Consider the following 16,557-nt stretch of genomic DNA (forward strand, 5'->3'; position numbering starts at 1 on the left):
ACAGCTTTATTCTAATCATTTGAAACCAATTGAAATGTTATTTTATTCAGATCTGGTGAATTTATGAAGTAAATGCAGGCACATTCTTCTCTTTTCCACATGTTTTCCTTCTCATTAGACTTGTACAATCATCTCACTTGTATTTCAGCAACTAAATTAGTCACATTACAACTAACCTGATGGTGGACAGAGCATAGATATTTGTTCCCAGACAAAAAGTCGTAGGCTGTACGCCTCCTCTCACGCATGAGCTGGGATATGATCCAGCCACCTACAACCCTGAACAGAATAAGCAGTTTTGAAAGTGGATGAATGGTTGTTGTCCTAATTTTTGTGTTCTTTTCTTGATGATACTACAGCTCGGGGTTGAATTTATTCAAACTCAAATCTCCTTTTCAAGTCACAGATTTGCCTTTTCAATGAGAATTAATGGAGCTCTTCCGGGTATTTTACAGTAACGTCATTTAATTCACTTGTAATCACTGTTTGATCCTGCTGCTGTTGATACAATCACAAATTAAAGTGATGAAACATTTAGGAGTTGGGTAATATCGATAAACAAAACCTGAAACACCTAAGACAACAGTTCTCTGGATTTCACTTGGATTTGCACAGTGTTTGAATTGCTCTATGTGTTGGTTTAGTTAGGTCACCAGACTGTCGGCTTGGAGGATGCACTGGCCTTTATATGCTCAGTGATCTGATTTTTTTTTTTTTTTTTTTTACATATGGCATACAAATATATTAATAGCATTGCTCAAAAGTAGGATACATCGTTAAATCAGGGTAAGATATGGTGAATGTGCTGCTATATCATATTGACAGCATCACAGTCAGGCTTGTGGTCTGACGCTTTATCACACAAACGCTTCATTGCTCCAACGCTAAGTTGTGCACAGTGTGTTCTTCCACCCACAACCCAGCTGGGAACTACCTCCTGTCAAACATACTGCATCTATGCGTACAGTGAATAATGGATATGGCTTTCTACAGTGTTTCATGCAGCCTGTATCATCCATGGCTCGGATACTCCTGGACTCATTCCTTTACAAAGACACCAAACATAAATAGTCCACTCATACTATCCTGGCTCAGGCTGTGTAGCAGTATGAGGATCTGCATTATCTACACAGGGGTCACAGTTTTCTGTCTTTTTTTTCCCATCCTCTTTGAAACTGGAGGCAGTGATACTGATGTTGAAAGCACATCTTCTACGACAAAAGGCCTTCACCTTTGGAAATTGTTTATTACAGAATGTGGAATTGCTATGGATGAGGGACAACGACAACTGGCTATCTTAAAGTCACACATGGCAAAGACTGGATGTTTCTGCATTTGCACACAAAGAGGAAGCTGGATAAGCCACTTTGCCAGAGGGAAAACATGGAGAGGATATGTTTACAATGGGATTAGATGAGAAAGAGGAGCCGTGCCACAATGGCCCCTCTTTGTAAGAGAGTGCATTTCTCCTGCATAAGGGAAAGAGGATCTTGAAGCCTCTAAATCAATATGTGACATGCTGCCTGACAACCTCTGAAAAACCATTTTCAGGAGACCTTATTCTTCTCAAGGTCTTAGTGCAAGTCCTAGTTCCCTAGTTCTCCATGTCTTATGTGTACTCTCACCTTTCCCGTGGATTTGTGATCTCACAGTGATTTTAAGTCAGCTGTCCTAAGTAAATATCAGGAATGTTAAAATTGCTGAGACCAAAAGAATCATAGTCCACTCATGAGGCCGTCAGAGTGTTTGCTTGGTGATATGAAACCAATATTCATCTCAGGTGGTAAAAAGACTTAATAAGACTAAAACCTCTATGCTACTTTTGCCTGAATGGTTAATTAAAACCAAGAGTGAGGCAGCTGTTAAAGGCAGTAGAAAAAGGCCGCAAGATGCCTCTTTCGTGGATGAAAATCAATGTGGGACTGTGATATACGAGTTCTGATATGGTGTGGTCAGAGCGTTGGTGTTCATAAACACCATGCCAGGGCTGGTTTCAGTTTGCTGTGGATCCCCAAAATGAGTCATATGTTTTATAGTGTTGTGTTTGCTGGGCCCACGGAAAGTGTATTTAGTGGGATTGTGTCTATGTTTGAAAAATGTAACAATTTCTACACTATACTTGAGTCTACAAGGCAACATTGTCTAATTTCTGAATTGTTAATAAAGGTGTCACTCCTTATCCACACCATTATCTCGTCCTCAGGAACACAAATATTGATTATTATCCGTCCTTTACACAAGCTTGAACTTCCCACTGTTCTCCTTGTCTTCCTTGAAACACATTTCTCTTAGTATCTGTCTCACCTGCCCTCCCCCCACCACCCACCCCCCATTGTCAACCTAGCCTAGAAAAGTTGCACTTAATTTAAGAGACTTGTTCTAGCCTCAATCTCCCATCATCCTTCTCCTCCTCTTCCTTGACATGTACAGTTACTCTTTCCTCTTCCCTACCATTAAGCCTCCCACTCCTCTTTTTCCTCAACAAGGACAATTACTCTTTGTTTCAGTCTCTTGTGTGAGTCGCACTCTGCCGTCCTCTCTCTCCACGTCTCTGTAGAGCAGGGATTTCTGGGCCTTCAGGCGGCAGGCCAGCGACATGAAGATTGAGTCGACATTCTGACTCTCCCGAGGGTCCTTGGCCGATGTCTCAAACAGCAGCATGTTGTGGGCATCAGCAAACTTCAAGGCCATATTGGAGGGCACCTGGGGAACCGCCAGTGTTTGGTTGTAAACCTTAATTAGATTTAGAATTAAAGTAAATAAAGTATTACATTCTGTTATGGTTCCGCACTAACCTGTATTTGGTCCACAAGGTCACATTTGTTTCCCACCAGGACTCGAGGTACTGATGCTGAAACCCGGTGTCCATTACACTCCTAGAGCAGAACAGAAAGTAGTTTTATTAACTATGACAATGTTTCTATGATAGCATAGAGACCATAAATATAGCATCAGAGAGGGAAAAAAACATACAAAGTGGCCTCTTAGCTGTAATTAAGAGGAATTTGCGACAGCTACATATGTCACACTTGGCAAAAACAACTGTAGCGTGAAACGACTGGTGCCAAAATGGCTGCAAGGTTCCTGTCACCTGCAGTTTACCACCTCCCTGATGTACTGTGTCTCTGCCAGCCTGCCAAGATGTATTTTGTCTATATTCATATTGGTGAAGACTTTGAAGGAGTTTAGTAAAATGTATTTAGTATCTAGCGATAAGTGCCAATCATACACCCTGTATGATTGGCTACACTTTGATGTTGACCTTTGAACTTTTCTACAAATGTCAGCACTTCATCATTTCATCCTGTTATCACAGTGACCTCTGACCTGTGGTCACACCTTGGCCATAGCTGTTGCTAGCTTTAAACACTAATAAAATCCAAAATGAATACTAATACAATAGAGTCATAAGTCAGGCTGTAGTTTTTTATTGCAAGAACAGAGAAAGTTAGCTGTGCGGCTGTGCACCTGAAAGTAACAACTGGACGATTTATTTTAGTTTTAATGAGATAAAAATAATGAGGGTGCTTTCTGCCTTTTCAAAATGTGTTACAGCAGAACAACAGCAAGTGTGACATCAGCTTTAATATCACCTGTTAAACCTATGCTGTTAAATGTAATAGTTACCCTGACTTTCTTTACTTGGTTAATGACAATACATACTTCTCACCAGTGTTCATCAAGTTAGAGTTACGTTGAGGAGCGTAAATTTACTCACTGTTTCTGAGTTAAGTTTACTTTGAATATTGAAATAAAGGAAGTAATGACGCTACACCAGTGGGAGGCAGCAGTGCATCCAGCTGTTCCTGGTCTGCCTAGAAGAAGAAGAAATGACAACTCTGGGCATGAGCAGAAGCTGCTCTGCAGTACTGCTCAAAATATATATTACATATTGTCAGACAGTGGCGTGCACAGACTTTTTGAAGGGCAGGGGCGAAAAGGAAAAAAAAAGGGCACATATAGCGCATCCTCGCCACTGAAGAGGGCACTTTAGCACACGGTTTGGCTCCTAGAGGGCACTTTAGCACGCATTTGGCTGCCATGAGGGCACTTTAGAGCGCGTTTTGGCTCCTAGAGGGCACTTTAGCACACGTTTTTCAACAATTGAGCCACAGGGGGGGAGGCCGCTGACTTTTTTTAAAGAAGAAGTCTTGGTCTGTTTCAGAAGAATTGCCTGCAGCTACTGAACTTACAGTTTTTCACTAAACTGTAGCTTCGTCAACGCAGAATCAAGCAAAGTTAGATGCTATTATTCAATATTTTAGAGTGCATTTTGAGTGTACATCCATGTTCCATCTTTATGAAAGGGCAAGTGGTTTGTAGACTACTTCCAGACCATGTCACGCTGTCTGTAATGTATGATATAGAACTTAAATCCTCTGACTTTCAATTTTAGATTCGCTGATGGCCGTGATGGTGCGGCTCTGTCATTTACCAGAATGAACTTCTTTGTTTGGCTGGCTCAGCAGTAAGTCTGCAGCTGACTTTGGGCTGCATGCTGTCTTATTGTGCAAGTATTCAAAAAAGTAGTGGTGGTGTGTTGCTGTTGATAATGATAATATCTGTGGATATCTGTGGATTGAGTCCCTCAAAATCATTTCTTCAATCAGTGACTTGATTGCACTATCACACATTGGGATGACAACATAGGCTACTCAGATTCATACAAACTTTGACAAATGTGTCTATACTGTAACTTATGAGTGTTACATGATCTTTAAGTATATTTGTCCACTATCCACCTCCAGGGATCAGATGTGTGCACCCTTATAACAGAGGCTTCCCAGTTCTACTTGGTGACGACCCAAGTACTTCCACAACATCTGCTTTGTAAGTTCTCATACACCTTAAAGAACCACAAAAGAGTTGCTATTTGGCAATATCTTACTGAGAGAAAAAAAAATATGCCAGTTAAAGTCCTGTAAATTCACAACAGAGATGGGTACTCCATGTCACTGGATTTCACTGCTGGGCTTAACAGTGCTAATCCTGCTTGCTATGCTGTAGGTCTGTGTTCGGCAAAAGAGGAAGAGCGTCTCTCTCATTTACATAGACTATCTTTGACAAGCCACTGAGGACATAAAGAGAAACTGAAAGTGAAAAGACTTCAATCCTTGACCTTTTACCTCACTAGAAAAATATTTTACTGCCCACATATGTTCATGAAACTGTGAAGTGAAGACACATGTGGAATGAAAACATAAGAGGTAGAAGGCAAGGTAGATGACACTTATACAATACCCTGTGCTGATGTTGTTTGTGTTTAATTTTATACAGCCTTCTGACAGAGGCTCCTGTTGGAGTGCTGATTGTCATTATGAGGACACACCTTTCTCTCCAAATCATCTCCAGCTGGCAGGTATTATAATGGACAATCTGCCAAACCTACCTGAAGCACTTTGCCCTTTGTTTGGGTTGTCATATGCTATACACTCCTGAGCGTGCAGTGTTTGTTTACATGAGGCAATTTTGTGCAACTGGCTGATGGCTTGACATCATGTTTTTGCATTTCATGTGGAATATGTTTTTTTTTGTTTCTCTTCAATTCTAATTTAGTTTATATGCAAAGCCACAGGCTTTGTGATGACATCACAAACCCATGAGTAATAAATAGTTTAAGCAAAGGCAGGAACACTAAACTGTGGAGAGCTGCTGATTGTCATTGTACCAAAAAGGAGTAGTAATGCCTGTGAGAAAAACATTGGCTTGTGTTGTGCAAATTAATATCTGCTCAGTCAACCCTTTCTCACCAACCTCTATCCATGTCTGTAGGTTGCGGAAGGAAGCCATCTTGGTGACATCATACACAAAGACCACTGCGTGGACATTGCGGTAGTAGTGTTCCACCATGGATTTGCGAAAGCGCTCCTGGCCTGCTGTGTCCCATACCTGCACCTGTGAAGAAAAGAAAGACAAGCTAAGTGTGAGTTAAAATCAAACAGATATTCACAGATAGAGAAGACATAATTAATAAAGTCCCTAAACTGGGTAAACAAATTCATGCCATTACATCACTTTTGTGCAAGTATTTGATTAAATGCATCAGCTCATGTAAACATTGTTCAATCATCAGTCAGAATGAAGAATATGCATAACCATAGCTCAAGAGTTGTCTAAGCCTATAAGGTCTTAAACGACCCAGCACATGGCACTATGCTATGTCAACAGGAAAAACTGCTCAGACATTTGTAGGAATAGGATCTCAGGAGAGCACTGCTCTGTAGCACAGTGGGCTTTTCTGCTTAATAATTAACTCAGGCCTCAGGCAGGTCTACTCTGTGCTGCACACAGCAAATGATGGGCAGTGTGTCCCATAATCAAAAAAGTGACACAGGCACACAAATGTGAGTTTTAACCCAAAAATAAAAGCAACACATCTGGAAATATCATTACAATATATGAATGCTGGCTAGCCAAGGTTAGACGATTTTATTCCCTGCCCATGTACAATAAAGGATTGTAGTCTTTTTACTGATCATCCTGTTAGGTCACACCAATAATCTCTACATAATGCATGTAGTTAAATATAAAGGTGTTTTTGTATATATACTGATCGAGTCTTATTCTTCTGCCCATATACCTGTGTAATCCCTAATTGCAGCAGTTTTAACCACAGAGACAAAAAGGAAGTGACCATCATTTTCCACCTCTGCACAAGACAAGTCCTCAAATTGATTTCACATAAAAAAGTCAATCAATTTAGATCGGTGATTGAATAAAATAATCTATACCTTATGTAAAGACTGATACATCATGGCCCAGTAGGTTAGTTCAATTATCTGAATGCAGGTTATGTATGAACACTGTTGTTTCCCATCACTCTGCCCAGGCCTGTTGACCAGTAAATGACCTGCTATTACCATTTGACAAGCCAGGACAAACCTGGCTAGTTAGCATCACAGGCAGAAAGATGCACTCGTGATAAACTCAGCTCTTTGTTGAACACACCTAAATTTAATCCTGCCCAAAATGACCCTCCATCCAGTTTGTAAATGTGTATTTCAAACCAAACCTAAATGCTGAGAAATAAGAAGTAACAAAAACAGTAACCATTAAAAAATGTTATTATGTAGGATATCTTGGCTGTATGTCCTGCAAGTTTGAGAATCATCACCATTAATTCAACACCTTACTCTACACATCTATACTTAGTGCTCTGCTCCGCTATTTATAGCCCTCTGCAGTTTATAACATCTGTTGTTGCCAGTCTGTGTGCTACTTTTATTCACCTGCCGAATGACTGGAGAAAAGAGTCACCCTGTTAAATCCATGCAAAGTAAATCTGAGTTTGAGTGAATTTTAATTATATGTAATACTATACATATGTAAGATGTTATACTACGTACTGTATACTGTGAGCACCAGAAAGGGAGCATTGAAAAACTGCACTGTAAAGACAATGAAATCACCCACTGGACAATTCACAAATACACAGGATTTTAGCTTTCTGACCCAGTATAGGCAATAAATCATCTACAGGAGCCTCCTATATCTAAAGACCCAGTCTGCTTGTCACTCTGCAGCCCCTAGTGTTGCTACAAGTTATATGACACGAGATCGAAGGTCAACGTGTTCGAGGTGGGTATTAAATTTGGTTCCAATCAATTTGAAGCATGTCCAGCTGCACGGTGGATGTATGGTGAAGCGTAGTGCTGCACTGTAAATGGAGCAAGTATGTGAGTCTGTGTCATTTCCTGCTCTTCTCTGATTGGTTGGTTTGGGGACGTGGGTCGTAGATAGCAGCAGTCACGCTGTGAGAATTTGATCCTAAACTTCTGACACATGTAGGATTTGGATTCATGTCTACAGACTTCAGCAGGTTTCCCACACACATGTCAACTTAAATCTCAGACAAGCTAAAATCACACAGTGTAGAGGAGCCTCAAGTCTAGACTGCTGGTAGCAGCTCTCAAGGCTCCATCCTATATGAAAGATTTGTGGAATAATTATTATTAGAAGGTCATGTTCCCTTGTGAGCAGAAATGTGATGATCTCATGGCAAACAGATTGCTGATAACTTTTGTAGACAAGTGGAAATTATGTTCGGTGATGACAACAGAATGAACAATAAAGTTAGGAGGAGTATCCTCTGGGTAGCCTGCATAATGAATGGCTATTTATATATTTTCTGTAGAAGAAATGGACAGATAAATATCGCCCCAATCTGATTGTCGCTATGTTAGTAAGTTAAAAACATTCACACACTTGTAACTGCATCAACAAAGATTTCCAGGTATATAAATACTGTATGATTATACATATTTTTTTTGTTACTTTTTACTGTTACTTTTATTGTTACTTTCTGCCTAATGTTGATTGGCTCTATCAACAATCACCGACAAACATTACCACAGACAACAGATGTTTAGGCAGCAACAGAGCCAGATGTGAACAGTAGAAAACAGTAAAGGACAGACCAGTTGCATTAGTTAGACACACAACATTTAGATCTTGACAACATCAGTGATGCATAAGAGGCTGACCTAATAGGTGGAGTGTCCAGTGTTTGTGTGAGTGTGTTTGTGAGTCAGCATTAGGGGGCATCTGGAGGTTGCAGACAAGACGGCATGTGTGTGTGTGTGTGTGTGTGTGAGGGGGGTGGGGTTATGCACATTTAAATGAGTGTGTATGACCTGCATATTTATGGATCTATGCGCACAGAGGAAGGGATCAGGAACAAAGTAAGAAATCTCAATAAAAGGCTATAATATTCAGTCACAGTGTCCCTACACAAAATCAACACTAAAACCTCGATCAGCATCATTTGCCATGATACTTTAATTAGCTTGTTATTACACGGTTGCACTACATTCATTTAGCTTCATCTGCCAGTATCTATTCTTACTCCAAATCTAGGAATCATTAAATTTTAATTCAACAATTAACCACCATGCCATCACAGCACTGTGGCCTACATTTCTAATGCTCTAACGGAGAGCATCAGAGGATACACGGCACATTACAGCCATGGAGCTTACATCACACATTTCACAACAATAAAATTGGACAGGTGGTTATTTATAATTGTGCTGGAGTCGGGCAGGTGTCTTGAGACATGCCTGGGATTACAGATATTTACTGTCTCGGCACCCAAAGTGAGTTATTCTCATGCAGTTGAAACCAATGCACCTGTCAGCTTGTGATGGGTTTTCAAAGGCTTGAATTTGGACAGAATCAGCTGTTTTTATAAACACAGAGGATACAATGCTGGTGTTCAAATGTAAATGTCAGCCAGGCCAGGCCATGCTTGTAAAAGAGATTTTTTTTTATCTCAAGCAATTTGCCTGGTAAAATAAAGGTTAAATAAAATGTGTATTTGTCCGTAAATTTAGAAATCAGCTCCAAAGTAGAAACAGACAATTATATTGCTGTCTTTCTTTGGGCTGATTGCAGATGAGTAGGGACAAAGCCTAAAACATGTTGAATTTCACCAGCACTGAGCTAGATTTTAAATGTACAATGGCTGTAAAGATCCTGTTTAGTGGTGACATGTAGTCTGTTGTTTCATTGTGGGGATAAAATGAAAGAACAGGCCCTGTGTGATCCACTGGCAGACTTAAGAGCTGCAGCTGATCAACAAAAAGAAAAGAGGAGGAGGGGTGGGAGTGAGGAAACACCGCTCATCAACATCCAGCTTCTCTGTTGCTTTTACCTTGATGGTCTCCCCTTCAATCTCCACCGCCTTCTCCCTGAAATCCACCCCGATCGTGGCTTCGGTCTTATCGGGGAAGCTGCCTCCGGTGAAACGGAAGGTGAGGCAGGTCTTCCCCACGTTCGAGTCCCCGATGACAATGATCTTAAAGATCCGCGTCTGGATGCTCAGCTCCAGGGAGGAGGTGCTCAGATCCACGGAGGATGTGAAACTCGGGGCGGCATCGTTGTGGCTGCTTGCTCGGCTCCGGCTGGCTCTGGGGAAATCCATGGAGGATGTCAGGATGGTGACATTGTCGTCCGCTCGGTTTCTTTGTGCGATTCCTCTCCCACCTCCTCCTCCTCCACCTCCGCCGCCGCCCGGAGCTCGGGTCTCCTCCTCCGGTGAATCGTTGGTCATTAGGCCGGAGGAGGCGATGCACAAGTCGGTGTGCGTGTGTGAAGAGGCGAGGGGGTGGACGGATGGATGGATGTGTGAAGGGAGGGGAAAAAAGGAGGAAGGAAGGAGGAGACCAGAAAAGCAACAATACCAACGATGCTCTTTCAGCAGCTCACTCTGGCCTTAAAGGGAGAAGCATGAGAAAAGACAGCAAAAGCAAAATTGATCATTTCTTTTCCTATTTGAAAATGTGTGTAGGATAATAGGAAGCCAAATACCCCCCAAAAAAAACATACACTACTGTACTTTTCGAACAACTATAGATAATAAATTAAATCAAAGTAAATTATTATTGTTATTCAACAGATCAAAATAAGTGCCTCATGATTAGTATGAACTCACCAGTGGCTAATCATACAGATATAGGCTATTGATATTATAGAAACGACAGTAAGATCACTGCATGAGCACGTTGTGGAGTGCATAGACACAAGCAGTTAATTGAATCCAACATTGAATTACTGCACACTTATGTGCCATTTATGTATGTTATGAGGTTATGTGTTGTCGAAATGAATGTAGGCTATATGGACTATGGTTCCCAGTTAGTGTATGCATGCATTTGAGTGCTGGTATGAGTGGATATCTACATCAGTACACTGTATGAATGGAGTGGAGTCCAGTGTTGGTCTGTCAGTCCCGTAACCTGATGTATGTTTGTATTGTATGCTGTTTTTACTGTGTTGCAACTCGTTCCCTATCTTCGAGCCAAATTTCTTCCTGGTAGAGACCAATAAAGTAACCTTAACCTTAACCTTATTTTGAGGCAGCCATGGCCTGTTTTACTGGAGTATTTTCATTTGTGTTAATTCTCCACACAACATACTGTAGCCTAATGTGACCCCAATGTTTTGGTGTTGTTGCCCCATGGGGACAGTTGTCCTTCACATGTTTCAGAAGCCTTCATTTCACTTCAGGATTATATGAAAAATATGCAATATTTCACAAATAATAGAACTAAACAAAAACTATAAATCCGTCCATCCACCATGGGCTGGAGCCAATCTCAGCTGACATAGAGCAAGGGTACACCCCGGTCACCAGTCAACCACAGAGCCGACATATAGAGACAAACATACTTATATTCATCCCTTAGATAATGTAGACCTAATGTGCATGTCACACACAGGCTCAGGGAGAACAAACAAACTCAATACAGAAAGGCTCTTGGCCCATGGTTCATATGTACAAAGTTAATACCACCAATAATAATACCACCAAAAAACAGTTTCCCTTTTTATTAAGCTTAACTTTTTCTTTTAATTCTCCATTAGTCATAATATGACTTATCAAAATAATTTTGTGAGCCATTGGAGGGTCTCTGTGTCTGAAGGATTTGTGTATTCTGCCACCCCTGCATTGGTGTTCCCTGTTGCTGTCTTAAACACTATTAGCCTAAGAGTTAAAGACAAAGCAGACGCACAACTACACTGAAACATACAAATCCTACAGTCAACAAGTCACCCCACTATCATTCTCACTCTTTATTGTAGGGGTACATTTTGTCACTGCATGCATGCATCAGTGGTTCTTGGTTGATGCTTCTGGAAACTTAATACTAATCTCTTAAAACAGTAATGTGACAATAAAATCTCCTGAAATCAAGCAATTGAAATTCTGCTCATATGTGATTGTGTCTGTCACTGAGACTTCCTTCTGGGCTGTAACAGAGAGAGAAAGTGAAAGAGATTTTCACACAGCACAAAGTCATGTGATCTGATCAGCTGGTTAAATTATCACATTCCACAAACCAACATTTCCGTGATGCAAAGGATTGCAGTGTTTCCAAACTCCTGCCCTGGTTGGTTTCTCTGTTTAAAATTAAATGAATAATGGAAATACCAATAATTCTCAAACGGAATAATAAATGAACATGTGAAACTTAAAAACAACAACCTACTCACTAACTCTAAAGACAGTCACTGGAAGGTACACATGCTGTTTTTCACAGCTCTTGTTTTCTCTCTGAGCAATTTTCACAATTTCCCATATTGTTATTGTGCAATCTCTTTTTTTTATTCCCAGCAGCCATGTTTAATGCAGAAATAATAACAGTCTGTCTGTCTGACAGAAAGAGTGGGCTGATTGCTAGAGGAATGACCAGCACAGAGCAAACTCAGGCACTTTATAATGGTTTGCTCTGAGTGGGTATTAAACAAGGAGGGCAGCTACAAAAATTCTGATGAGTAGAATGAATGCTAATTTCCAGAAAATCTGTTAAAATGATCTGCGTTGTTTGCAGTGAGTGAGATTGCATTTTTATTTTGAGTCCAAGTTACTGAATAGTTGCCTGGGCTTTGATAGACAAAGTGTCTTGCTCATACACGGAGAATGATGAGGCATGGACACACTGATATTACAGCAAAGGACGGCATACACATGAGCTTCTTGTGCGGATTTGAAACCTTTTTAAAGTAAATTTTGTAGCATTTACAATTTGTCAAACAAGTTAAAGCAGAAGTAAGCGGAATGTTTGTGTTAATATAAGTCTTAAATAGTTATATCTTCCGACAGCAATCACTTATATAGAGTGTTTGGTCTGAAACACGGGTCTGTCAGTCACTCTGCTCTGCTGTAAGCCGAGGAGAAAACTTTCCTTGTATCCTACAACCTTTATCCAATGAGGAGAGAGAACGGCATAAAGGGGCGGTCCTCTCTGTGTGTGCAGCCAAGGGATGCGCGTGGTGACGTAGGGACGAGGGCCAATAGATCCATGACGAGGGCGGGGACTGCTAACTCCATCGGCTTACAAGAAGTTAGCCAAAACGACCAGATCGCTTACTTCTGCTTTAATGATGAGTTGTTAATGATGTGAAAAGCAACAAATTGCAAATTCATCCGTATTGTGGTGAAGCGTCTACAGCTATCTGTGAGGCTTTACCTCTAGCGGCTAAATTGAATACTGACATCATTCTTACATTTGTGTTGAATAAATCAGGTTTTCAGCATCGATCAGGCAGCGAGAATGCTCACAATGTTGCTTTGTTTACCATGTTCACCATTAAAATGGCATGGTAACATGCTAAGATTTATAATACTCAATACTGAGCTTTACATTAAGTTCAATTGAGGCTGGTATGAATGTCATTAGATTTGTTGTTCATAAATCAAAGCAAATATTCTGGCTTGATGACTTGATGAAAAGGCAGCGAAACATAAAGTTTGATTATCTGTAACGGAGGTCATTGCAATCCACCCAATAGTTGATGAGACTGTTCATGCCATGCCATGCCAAGCCAATAATCACTATGACCAGAGGGAAAGTGTGAGGATGACCAAATCATTAACTATTAGTGACCATGAATATCTTCACATAATATACTGACATTCAGTCATTGTATTTCAACCTGGACCCGACAACTGAAATTGCAGAGTGATGCTGCAAGTGAGGCTAAAAATAATGCTACAACCATAGCAACAGACTGCTTTATTCCTTTCAACTTTCTCCCTGTCTCACTATTACCATGTTTCCCCTTTGATCAGTTTGTCAGCAGCATGCTCACAATTAACTTTCACTCTTTCAGTCTTACAGATTCCATTATGCTCATATTAATCAGACAGCCTTTTCATAGTGTTTGGAAAGCTCAAAAAGAAAATCAGTTTTACTTACTGCATGAAATGTTGCCATACAAGGTGCTGACGGGTGTTTGAGCTGCAGTGAATCCATTTTAACACACAGCAACAGAAAACAAAACACAAAATGCACAGACACACAAGCAGAATTACAGACGTACACACACTCGCTGTCTGTTGATATCAGACTGAAATGCAGACAGAAAAAACAGCACTTGTCCCGTTTTCCCTTTCTAAGTCAGCGCCTTCCCAGCGTGCACACATACACATGCAGACACACACACACTCAGTGTCGAGAACAATCCCTCTTACACAGACACAATCTCTTCCTCACAGACATACACACTCTCTTTCTCAAAGAGACACACATAATCTCTTTCTCACACACACGCACAACAAACACATAACACACACACTCGCAACTGCATCGAACAATCCCAGTGCCTGTGTCTGACAAAGCTCCCTTCATCCTCAGTAAAAGACCTGTTTGTCTTGAGATGAATCTCAGTGGGACATTCACATTCTGGTGAACACAAACCAACAGTGAACTATAGCATACATACAGTACAGTGTACACATGGATGCATGGAGACAGACTAGTAAAATCCTGGTGTAACATTTTGACATGTGGTCATTTGAGGATTCATCATACAGTAATATCAGATTTTCACTTCACAATTAAAGAATTCATGATAATGTTTTCAATATATGGTAAGATAATGATAAAGATGACGCTAACAATCAAATCCATCTTTTTGTTTATTGTGTGTTTAGTCTCTTTTTTGGCTCTTTACTGTAAGTACACTCAAACAGTGCAGCTAATACTGTAATAATACCGGCTCAACATTAGGCCTAAATGTCAAATGTCAAGCCAGCTTGCTTCTGTTAACAGTGTGAATAGGCTCTATGCCGAGGGTCACATGACCAAACCGGAAACCGGGTAACTCCACTTCCGCTTAGATTCTGACAAGCACAACGCGCGGTAAAAACAAATCAAACAGACCACAGCCAGCTACTTCTACGCGTTCTTTTGCTACAGGTAGTTATAACGTTATAGTCTCTTTTATGTTGTATGTAATGTATCATGTTTTTTATCGCTTTTATGTTTTATGTTTGAAAAATGTCGAGTAAAGACAGGGAAAAGAAGGTGAAGTGCCAGCCAAGGCAAAGTGCTAGCAACCACAGCTTTTGCTGTGTTCCTGAATGCCCTATGTCAGGGAGATTCAACAGCTCTGTCAGTTTACATTCGTTCCCCAAGGATGTGGACCAAAGAAAGAAGTGGATTCACAATATTAAAAGAAAAAACTTAATAATAAAAAAGAGCACCACCGTCTGCAGCCGGCACTTCCTTCAGACCGACGTCAAGGTTACAAGTTGTATATCAAATGTTTTTTTTATGTTAACAATGGACATTGTTGAATAAACTTCATATTTCATTCCTTTGTGTAATCTTTTTTTCAAACTGGTAATTGCAAAGTATACAGAAATATAGAGAAGGCATTTTTTAGAGCTTTTAACCTTTTTACCATGTCCACAAGATGTTTTTTACATTATAGGCTACATTACATATGAGGAAAATAAGCAGTGGAAGTCTTAAATGTTTATTTCCATGTTGGAATAGCAGTGAACCGATGACAGGCTCATAAAATCAGATTAACTCAGCCAGTAATCAATCCTGAGAATTTGCAGGGAACAAGTAGTCTATAACCTGGCAGTAAGTTACAGACAGCGAGAGTTAGCATTAGCACAACTATTAACATTTTATAAGCCCTCGTCCATTTTCGTGGTAGGAGCTTTAGATATGATTCGATGGACGTCGGACATGCTCAGAATGGGTAATTCCTGCAGGCATCGTGAATAAAAAAGTTGTTGTGCCATGCTGGGAAGAGCAACAACAAAATCGTGGAAAAATGAAGTGGGTTTGATTTGTTTTTACCGCGCGTTGTGCTTGTCAGAATCTAAGCGGAAGTGGAGTTACCCGGTTTCCGGTTTGGTCATGTGACCCTCGGCATAGAGCCTATTTGTGGCCTTCGTGAAGTGCATCAATGTTGAAAATTGTGCACAGATTTAAATCAGTTTGGGGTCATGGGATCGCAGGTATTGGAAATAGATGATTTTTCCAGGAAATTTCACCTGTATTTAAAGGGATAGTTCAACATTTTGGCAAATTGGCCCATCATAGTCATAGCAAGTTTGTTACCTTTATTTGTCGGTGTAAGTTATTTCTAGAATGGCGGAGCACAGCCGCGAGCTGCTCAGAGCTATGCTACGGAGATGATGGGATTATGGGATTTCTTGGATTGTGTATTTGATGAGTTTGATGAGGGAAACCAAGAAATGGCTTCCGTAGTGTAGCTCTGAGCAGCTCACGGCTCTGCTCCGCCGTTCTAAAAATAGCTTACACCGACAAATAAACGTAACAAACCTATGTATACTGCTATGACTATAGCGATTATGGCAATGGGCCAATTTGCCAAAATGTTGAACTATCCCTTTAAAGTAGTAAAAAGAAGCGTCAAGCAGAAGTTGTAAACCTGTGTTGAACCATCAAGCCTTGCTTTGCTGTCCTAATATAAAACATAAACATATAGATATTTGGAAAAACAATAACAGCAATACATAGACTATCTGTAGCTATATTGTATTATTTTACTCATAAATTACATACTTGCATATTTTTATGTGCATGGTTGTTTTGTGTTGTCTCTCACCTGTCAATAGCTCTTACTTCACAAAGTAGTTACTGTAAGCTATTCCTTCCCACTATGAATGAACATGAACATGAATACATGATATTGATAGATACAGTAACTCAATTTCTGATTTACCGTACATTGTAGAACAGCAACAAGAGTATTTTAATCCTCATAGAAAAGAATCACTGCTCAAAAACG

The 16,557-nt window shown here is 40.3% G+C and overlaps 1 protein-coding gene across 1 annotated transcript; it reads right to left on the minus strand.

Annotated features, from left to right (window-relative positions):
• Positions 1-2,362: 2,362 nt before the first annotated feature.
• On the minus strand, positions 2,363-10,051 carry rab33a (RAB33A, member RAS oncogene family; the record flags this gene model as incomplete). Its single annotated transcript, XM_083981427.1, has 4 exons — positions 2,363-2,703; positions 2,796-2,876; positions 5,755-5,895; positions 9,653-10,051. 4 exons carry the CDS (start codon positions 10,049-10,051, stop codon positions 2,479-2,481), a joined length of 846 nt encoding a protein of 281 aa, XP_083837553.1. The 3' UTR covers positions 2,363-2,478.
• Between the last annotated feature and the right edge of the window lie 6,506 nt (positions 10,052-16,557).

The sequence above is a fragment of the Trachurus trachurus genome (assembly GCF_905171665.1).
Source record: "Trachurus trachurus genome assembly, chromosome: 10".
Classification (NCBI taxonomy): domain Eukaryota; kingdom Metazoa; phylum Chordata; class Actinopteri; order Carangiformes; family Carangidae; genus Trachurus; species Trachurus trachurus.